The sequence below is a fragment of the Priapulus caudatus genome, unplaced genomic scaffold, assembly GCF_000485595.1.
Source record: "Priapulus caudatus unplaced genomic scaffold, Priapulus_caudatus-5.0.1 Scaffold872, whole genome shotgun sequence".
Lineage (NCBI taxonomy): Eukaryota > Metazoa > Priapulida > Priapulimorpha > Priapulimorphida > Priapulidae > Priapulus > Priapulus caudatus.
In genome coordinates, this window is record NW_014577933.1 from 22,807 (window position 1) to 32,272 (window position 9,466).

General features: G+C 42.0%; 1 protein-coding gene across 2 annotated transcripts in view; it reads left to right on the forward strand.

Annotated features, from left to right (window-relative positions):
- The first annotated feature begins 750 nt into the window (after positions 1–750).
- The window catches only part of LOC106814110 (amphiphysin-like), a 15,786-nt gene continuing 7,070 nt past the window's right edge, over positions 751–9,466 (forward strand). For both annotated transcript variants that reach the window (XM_014818386.1, XM_014818387.1), the window contains exons 1-6: positions 751–849; positions 5,387–5,522; positions 6,605–6,795; positions 7,434–7,541; positions 8,673–8,758; positions 8,986–9,061. In XM_014818386.1, coding sequence (XP_014673872.1) covers positions 769–849; positions 5,387–5,522; positions 6,605–6,795; positions 7,434–7,541; positions 8,673–8,758; positions 8,986–9,061 — 678 coding nt within the window. In that variant the 5' untranslated portion in view covers positions 751–768. The remainder of the gene's footprint in view (positions 850–5,386; positions 5,523–6,604; positions 6,796–7,433; positions 7,542–8,672; positions 8,759–8,985; positions 9,062–9,466) is intronic.

The window sequence follows — 9,466 nt, forward strand, 5'->3', positions numbered from 1 at the left end:
CCGCGCGCGCACACACACACCCGCACACACACACACACACACACGCATACTTACACACAAATTCATTGTGATCCAAAATCGTGGGGGGGGACATTTGATATGATGTCCCCCCTCTAAAAATTGGGGGGGGGGACATTTGATATGATGTCCCCCCTCTAAAAATTCGTGGGGGGGACATGTCCCCCTGTCCCCCCTGGATTTGCGCCCTTGCGAGTATGGCGTCAAAAAGTGGGTCACCTCTATGGGAGTTGCAGAGTTCAGCTGAGAGACCAGTACCAGTGATGAAGAGGCCGCAAATATATGTAGGCCTACTACCAGTAGTAGCATCACACAACCCAGAAGCAGGACAGGAAGGCAAATCAAATTCAACAGCATAAATTCAGCATAAAGTCTGTACCTTTTCTTTAATTATTTGCCTCTAACAAGCATGACATTAAGGTGTATTTATTGCTCACCTAATAAATAGTGTGCATGAATAAAGGTTAATAAATGTTGTGTATTGGACTATTGGTTACTGTTTGCTTATGTATTATTCGGGTGCTGGCTGCAGGTTAAATAGTTTTCCAGATGCCAGCCCAAAATTATGGAGTATTCCAGATGCCACTGAAAATTAGAGAGTATTCCGGATGCCAGAGGGGAGGCATGGACCCCCTCAATCATCTTACGTTTCTACCAAAGATCCTCTGGCGCTATACGATCTTTGGTTTCTACAGCGCAGTAATTTAGTTCTGCTGTGTAAATGTAGAGGTCGCTACAAAACTTCTTGAAATGGCGGAAGCAAAAGAGAAATCCGGAGGCGGATTTTTCTCTAAATCCGTCCAAAAACGTGCAAGTAGGGCAAAGGAAAAGGTAACAATATGCGCATAAATATTAACTCTCAAATAATTTATTCAATGTTTATGTTGTGCAGTAAAGGCACTTCGTGTTTTGTAGAAATTACTTTCATATCTGGAAACGCAATTGCCAGTCCCATCAATATCATCATTCATAAACACAGCCACAGGCACTTGCGACTGGCTGGTCGGGGTTCGATAAATAGCAACCCCGTTCTGCGCCTACCGTAGTGTGTATAAGAGTGTAGCCGGGGTTCGATAAATAGCAACCCCGTTCTGCGCCTACCGTAGTGTGTATAAGAATGTATATGTGTATATGAGATGTATATGAGGTATATATGAGAGTGTACCCTAACCCTAACACTAACCCTAACAAGTAACCGTAACCCTAAACATACGGTACCGGTACCTCATATAAAAATATAAACATAATACTAAACAACCTAAAACTACCTCCTAATTATATAAAAATATAAACATAATACTAAACAACCTAAAACTACCTCGGGTACATATCTGTAGTACCTGATACGACAACGACCCTATCTGCGCAAGTGCTTGTGTTCATAAACTAAAGTTAAAGGCTGCATAGGCGCCCCGCAACGCAGTCTTGACAGTCACACGTCGTGCTATAGTCGAATATAGTAATGTTATAGCCTTAAATAAATACTGGCAAGTGGCAGTCATTCCATATTTAAAGATAAGCAGTGTCGGGTGAGCCCACGTAAGTACTGACTGTACGTAATACTACTAGTACTACTCCGTACTAGTACGTACTACTACTACTGGAATAGGGTCATTATTGTAAATTTGTGTATTTATGAGATTATTTGATGGTGCTAAATAAAACAAGCTTATTAATTTAATCTCATTTACCTAATCAGTGTCTATCAATATATATCAAACTCACTCGGTCGCTAGTGTGTCCTAGACATGTTATTTAGTGAGATCAATCCAAACTTTCGGAAGGTCGCCCGAGAAGGAGGTGACATTCTGCACACTTACTCCTTTCTAGTAGCAATAGGAGAGGGAAGATAGTATCTAGACATCGTATAGGTAGCTAGGTTGTCACCCATAAATCTTCTTTGAAAATAAAGTGCATTTATAGCTAACTAAAACTAGTGTGATCCAAGCATGCTCTTGCATGAGTATAAATGGAATCCCCCACAAGCTCGAGTCCAGAGGCCGTGTCATTTGATCCTAAAAAGTTTTGAGGCGGGGAATCTCATCTCTTGCACGTTTCAGAAAAAAAGTTATCAATAAACATAGCTGGATAGAGAGGCACTGTTCACTTACTTTTGTTTTCAACAATTCCCCCAATCCATATGCACTCAAGTCTATTTGTTGCTCTTTTGGTTGTCTAGGGCTGAATGTCATGAAATGAGCTATTAATGTAAGATGTGTGTAGAAATAGCTTATGCCATTTATTAGTGTATTTATGAATTATTTGCTGCATTGAACCTACCAGCCAGAAGTAACCAGCACAAAAGATCAATGTAAGAAAGCTTTAGGAGCACGTGTATGCATTGCAAGTTGTGAATTCTTGAATGGCCAGTCTCATGACACAATCTTTCCCAGACAATGTCAGTGTTTCCCCTGCATGACACGAGCGAGGCGGGCCGCCTCGTTCAAATTCTCAGCCGCCACACAGAAATTTGTCCAAAACACCGCCTCGCTGACAAAAATCAATGTTCTTCCTTAGAACAGTGCTTATAATGCACCAAATTGCACTTTTTTTTTTTTATTCTTGGAGGGCATGCCCCTGGACCCCCTAGCTACCTGCAGTGCTCGCTTTGCTAGGACCTCGAAACGTGCAAACACACCCAAAAAAAATTTACTGCTTCACAGAGATTTTAGGCCAGGGGAAACAATGAACACCACATACATGTACAGCTGGGTCGTTTTGCAGTTTCTCAGTAACCTTGTTACACAGAGAGTCGGTCATTAAGCACCTATTAGTATTAGAAAGAACATAATCGTTATGAAACAATCTGTTTTGGCCACCACAAAGTCAAATTTCGACATATTTAGTGGTGTAATGCATCTAGCCCTTTTAAATAATAATATAATGAAATGATCTGATGCATGTCATGCTATAGGTTTATGAGTATGCTGAATGTGCTGTGAAAAGGTATTGTTAGTGCCATTCTATAAAAAAGTTAAATGGAAATAATTTAACAGAGCTCATGAATGTATAGTAGCATTAAAGTATTTACATTAAATATTGCAGTTAAAAGTTTGAAGGTGAATTAACACAGGTTATCACTAGTCTACATAAATAGCACCCTTCATAAAGTCCCATTATAAACATTATTGTAGGCATAATTGTAGTTCTTTGTGCATAATGTGTCACAAATGTTTAAAATGGACAAAAAGGTCATATATACATCTGCAAAACTTTTTAAGATAGCTTTTAAAATTGTGGTATGCAAAAGTCATTATTTGACATTTAAAAAACATGGTAGCTGTGTTATGGTGTTATGGAGTAATTTTCTAGTTATATGTTTACTATTTATTTTATTAAATATCGTGGGTTAATCATATATTTATTGATACAGGGCGCGAAATTAGCACCGGCCCACCGGCACAGTATTTGGAGGGCCGGTAACATTGGCAAAACACTGGCTCTCCGATCCGGTAGTTTCAGCCGTGTTAGCGAGTACCTACATTTTTATTTACCTATAGCCTATAGCAAATAGCCTATATTACTGTTTTATCTGAAGGATATCAATATCATGCCATAATTGAGCAACATTTGACAAATTTGAAATCGAGAATGCAAGCGTGAAACGTGTCATTGATTTTCAAACAAAATTTGTGAGGGCTGGTAAAAAAATTTCTGTTACCAGCCCTCTGGGCCGGTGCAAAAAAAATCTGAATTTCGTGCTCTGTCGATAACGTTACCCATTGTTGTTTTAAATTGGTAATGCCAATGCTAAAAACTAATTAAAGTAAAGGCTAATTTTCATCAGTCATAAACAAGTAACTCAAGGTTAATGCCTAAGGTCTGTTTGTTTGTGCGTGCGTGCGTGCGTGCGTGCATGGTTATGTGTGTGTGCATTTGTGCAATTGTGGTATGCATCCTGCTAACAGTGTAGCGAAAATATACGAATGTCTGAAAGGGCTGCTGTGTTAGAACTCATCTGCACGCGTCATGGGCAAGGATAAACATGTCCTGCATTCTGTATGTGGTGCCAACGACCAGTATCACAAAAGATGGCAGATTAAGGCTGACCTGGCTGGCCACAAGAGCTGGTTCTGTGCCACTTCACCTGCCCCCCCCCCTACACACACAGGCAGGTGTGTCAGCAATGTGCCACATACTGATTAGCGTGAATGGGAGGGAAGAGTGGGAGATTTTCTTTGAGTATTTTAGTCTGACACACAGTCAAGGGTCTTGTTTGTACAACGTACTGCTTTAGAATTTTGGTCGGCATAAAGTCGTAGGCAGTGAGGGAGTTCTAGATAGGTCTTAACCACATGAAATGGGGTCATTTAAAATATTTTTGTATATTGCAATAACTTTTATATAATAAGGGCATGAATTGCAAAAAAATGTTTATCTATAGCTCCATCCTTAGAAGTGTAAATCAATGGTAATATAATAATACTTATTCAGTGTAAAGATAGATTTAAGTGGCATGTGACTTGTGAGAACCCCACACAGTGTAAAGTTCATAGGAATGTTATACTTATAGCTAGGCAGCAACTTGTGACAAGTAACATGGTCATTCTTCTAACCATGCCCACATTATAGTCACAGCCGGCAATAGTTATGTTGAAACCAATGTTTGCTGTAGAAGGGTGGTGTAGTGGTGTTTGCAAACTTCCTGAAACAGTTGTTGTAATCTGTGTAAACAATATTTTGTGTGTGTGTGTCCTGTGGAAAGAACACTGTTTATGAGTGTGATGCGGTTGTCATGCGCTGTTCTTACAATGCTGTGCTCTTCTCTCCATGTATAACACCCTACTATAATTAATAAAATAATATATAATAGGCCCTATAATTAAATAATCAAATTTTTATTAATTAATATCACGTTTTACTGGCTAATGTTTAACGAATCTTCTTTTTTAACGTCTTATGCACGCTCCAGTTGCATTCCTGAAAGCAGGTGGTACTAAGAATGACTAATATTAGACGTTGTAGTATATGGCACGTTTCTTACACGACCTCATGATTTGCAGCACTTGAGTGTTCACTGTTCACAGGGAAATATAATTCATCACAATAATACACAGGTCAACTGCTGTTCAACAGCAGCGTCGGAGAGAAAATTGCCAGCCGTGACCGTCGATAAGTCCCAAGGCTATAAACTATTGTTACTATCGTATTCGCAATCTTGTACAGTCAGGATTAAAAAACATTTAAATGTAAATTACAGCCTGGATTCAGCTGCTGTGAACTACAGTACTATCTGTGTTATCTATGTAACTGCTATAGCTTTTATGAACTTGATTAAACCTTAACTGACACTGTGGTGCACAACCCCTTTTATGTGTCTCGATTTATATTCCATCAAATACTAATCTTTTTTTATTTATTCACACAGTTGATGCAAAATCTTGGCAAAGCTGACAAGACAAAAGATGAGAAATTTGAGATTTATGTGAATAACTTCAGTAAGCAGCAGGCGGCAGCAGGAAAACTTCACAAGGAAGTGAAGAAATACATGCAAGCATTAAAAGGTAATCGTCAGCGATAGATAGAAACAAATCAGTGGCAGATATACAGTGAAACCACCTCTATAGAACAACCACTGTCTATAAAGGCCGATTTCGCAATTTGTACCCTTAGTAGCTGTTATATAAATACAGGTTTAAGTGTGGTCGTATTCATGTACATGTTTAGCTCCAAGAAACGGTCTTGCTAATTATTGTATTACAAGACCTTGTATAGACTTTGCATAGACAATCAGTCGTACAGCCTCGTCGGGCTTGTCCATGTTGTGCTACTCAGTAGCACTATTTGAATTATTGCTCGCCGATTCACCATGTGGATCCTTCGTACAAGTAGTTGTACTTTGTAGCATAACAGAACGTAATTGCATTTCATTCATGTCATGGTCGTATTCATGTCCACGTTGTGCTACTAAGTAACTCTATTTGAAAAATTATTGTGTGCACATGCTTGCGTAGACCGGCACGAGTATCACTACCGAAATTCATTATTTCAACGTGTGCTCCGATTCTCCGAGTGCTTCCTTTCTACAAGTAGTTGTTATTTGTAGCGTAACAGAATGTTAATGCATTTCCGATAAGATCCCCCCCCCATCCACCCACTTCACTGCGTAGCCACTGCGTAGCACCCACGCCACTCAGTGCATCGCACGCCTCAGTAAGTCCTCGCTACCACATTGCACCCCAATTCTCCATACATGTGGATTCTTCATACAAGTAGTTGTTATTTGTAGCGTAACAGAACGTAATTGCATTTTCGACAAGATTCCCCCCCCCCATCCATCTCACGCCTCCCATCTGGGTCACCCGTGGTGTAGGCCCTCAGCGTCGCATGCATCAGTAGGCCCTCGCTACCACGCATGGGTCAAAATCCTAAGGTAACCCTAATCCTATGCCTGTATTTTAAGGCTCGGGCCTGACATTTCTAATACTAACGACGGGCCCGTAGAAAATCCACCCCAGCATGCAAAGCCTTCTCCGGCCTGTAAAACTTTCGTGGCGGGCCTGTAAAATCCCTTACGTACAGGCCCGGCTGGCCTGTAAATGTTCAAACTAATTTCTACCCCTGCCACGTGTTGCCACTGTTGCAGTGCTGGAAGGAGCGAGCAAGTCCCTGGACGAGACATTGGCGGAGGTTCACGAGCCGGAGTGGGTGGACCACGGCACGCTCGCCTACGCCTGCCAGAGCAACTCCTTCCTGTGGGAGTCCTACCAGAGCAGTCTGAACGACCTCGTGCTCGAGCCGCTCACTAAGTACCAGAGCATGTTCGCCGAGACGCGGGTGAGTCTCCGCACGCGCGACCCCGCGACTCACGAGATCTCGCGTGACGCGCTCTCCGTTCTGCTCTCCCTTCCTGTCTACTCTAGCGCTGCAGTGATCTCACACGACATCTTCTCAATCAATAGTCAATCATCTCATCATTCAATAGTCCAATATCGGTCAGCGTGTTCGTCTCTGTATACTCAGCAACCACGAGTAACTTTTTAAGTAAAGTGTGAAAAATGTAGTAGCCCCTAAAATCTTAGGTGCTAAATCAAGCCGTGGAGGTGCATGTTTAAGTTGAATGAGTGAACAATATGTTTTAGGAACTGCTGTTAAAATCATGCCTCTATATCAGTGGTTCTTAACCTTTTCTGAGTCATGGGACCCCTTTGAGAATCTAATGAAAGCTGAGGGAATCGCCTTTACGTCCTGTATAGCACATCGTCACCATATCCTCACCATACTGCCATATATATTCTAAAGTTCATTTGAGAAACTGAAAGTCATGGATTAGTAGTGGAAGGGACCGATCGCTAAATTTTGCATGTGAGCGGATTTAGGGGGGTCTCTATTTTATAAAATACAGACACACTGAGCACAATTGCGTGCCTTATTTGGAACGCTGTATCCATGCTTAATTTTCGCTGTTATTTCAGCTCAAGATTGACAAGCGAGAGAGAAAGAGACTGGACTATGACAACGCGAGGCACAATTACGATGCTACCCAGGCGTCAAAGAAGCGAGATGAAACGAAAATGCAAAAAGTGCGCAAACATGACGGTTTCGTTCGGTGGGAGTGCCGACCTGATTCGGTGGTTTCTATTCGCGTTTTGCGTCTGGCTAGAAATGCACCTGGAGCTATTATTTAATGGATTCTCTTGTTAGGGAGGCGGCACATGGAGTACGCATGCGTAGAGAGATACTATGGCCGCTTTCACATGGAGCGAAACGACCCGGGTTGAAAACGACCCATGTCAAATGCGTCCCGGGCCAAGCGTTCACACGGACGTTTTCTCCGTACGAAAACGACTCGGGTCGTTTCGACCCGGTGTAGTGCGAAATTTCTGACTTGCGAAATTATATGACAGAATTTGATTGTTTAATTCGCATTGTTCGCTTGATTGTTCGCTTGGACACATTGTATTTTTTTCTCAGCTCGTATAGCAGGCAGCTCGTATAGCATAGAGGCATGTCCAAGAACTGATCGATCAAAGGTCGTGTGAACGCTCTCTTTAACGACGCTCCGTGTCGTTTGTGGTCAGAATATCAACTACAATCTCTACCTATCAACTCTAAACTCTAACTAATAATAAACATTACAACACAGTTTGTGTTCGTCCAAGTGTACACAACTTATCGTAACACAAAGACGAGCTGTGATTGGTCGGGTCGGCACGCATGCGCATACGCATCCTATATCATGAATTTCGCAGACGTCAGAAATTTCGCGCGACAGGGTTGTTTTCGCACCCACTCTGGGTCAAAAACAACCTGAGCGCTGGTTCATTTTTTCCGTGTGAACGCGCACCAGCACACGACCCGGGTCAGAATGAGTACGGCGGTAGACGTCGCCAGTGTCGAAAGCCAGAGTTTGATTGTTTAATTCGCATTGTTTGCTTGATTGTTCGCTTGGACGGATTGTATTTTTTTCTCAGCTTGCAGCTCGCATAGCAGGCAGCTCGCATAGCGTCGTGTGAACGATGCTCCGTGTCATTTTCGATCCGGGTCAGTCTCGGATCTTTTTCGACCCGGGACGAACGCTCCGTGTGAACGCGGCTTATAATAACCTGTGACTGCTCAGCGGTGATATAATATGATTGAAGCTGTTGCGGATTCCGTGAATGTGTTGCAACCTTGGGGCGATGCTTTTCTAAACTGCTCTCTTGTTCTTTCAGACAGCGGCGCAGCTCACCGATGCCAAGGTGATGTATGATGAAATCAACACTGAATTGCACGACTTCCTGCCATCGTTGTTTGAGAGGTACAATTACAGTGTGCTACGGATTAATGGATACAATAAACTGTCAATTTCAATGAATAGAGTAAGATGTTTGCTCAATGGCAGGTAGAGGATCACTATAACGTGTGGGGGCATTACTGTTCACCAATGTTCATGATTTTAATTTAAGAATCAAAAATTTCAAATGTGTGCACAAATGTGCTGCAAAAGCAACGCAGATTATACATTGTTAAAAATATCGTTTGCAGTCGTATGCGTTCCTGTGTGGAGCTCTATCAAGCTATTTACAAATCGGAGCACCATTTCCATGATAGCATCGCCCAGGTGAGTTTCATTGCAGAGGCACAGTTATTCTTGATCTGTAAACATTACCTATACATTTGGCACGACTGAGAGGCAGCTCTAGTCAATCACTGTTCCAATAGGAAATTCTAAGAACAATGTTCAGCAACAAAGTGCCGTAAAGTTGACATTTTGCCGTGACGATGTAGTTGTAGGCAAAACTGATCTAGCTTAATCCACCTTGCAACCATATTCGAGGCACTGTAGTTACTTTCCATAACTGAATAGTGCAATTAAAAGAATTAGTGATAGACTGAGTCTTTAGCTCATCTGACATAGTCAGATGCAGCTTGTAGAATCGCTTGATCGTCCGTCCGTGCGTCCGGTCGCCCGATCTTCAGTCAACAGTTGGGCACAAATCTTAACCACTCGACGTACGGTCACGAT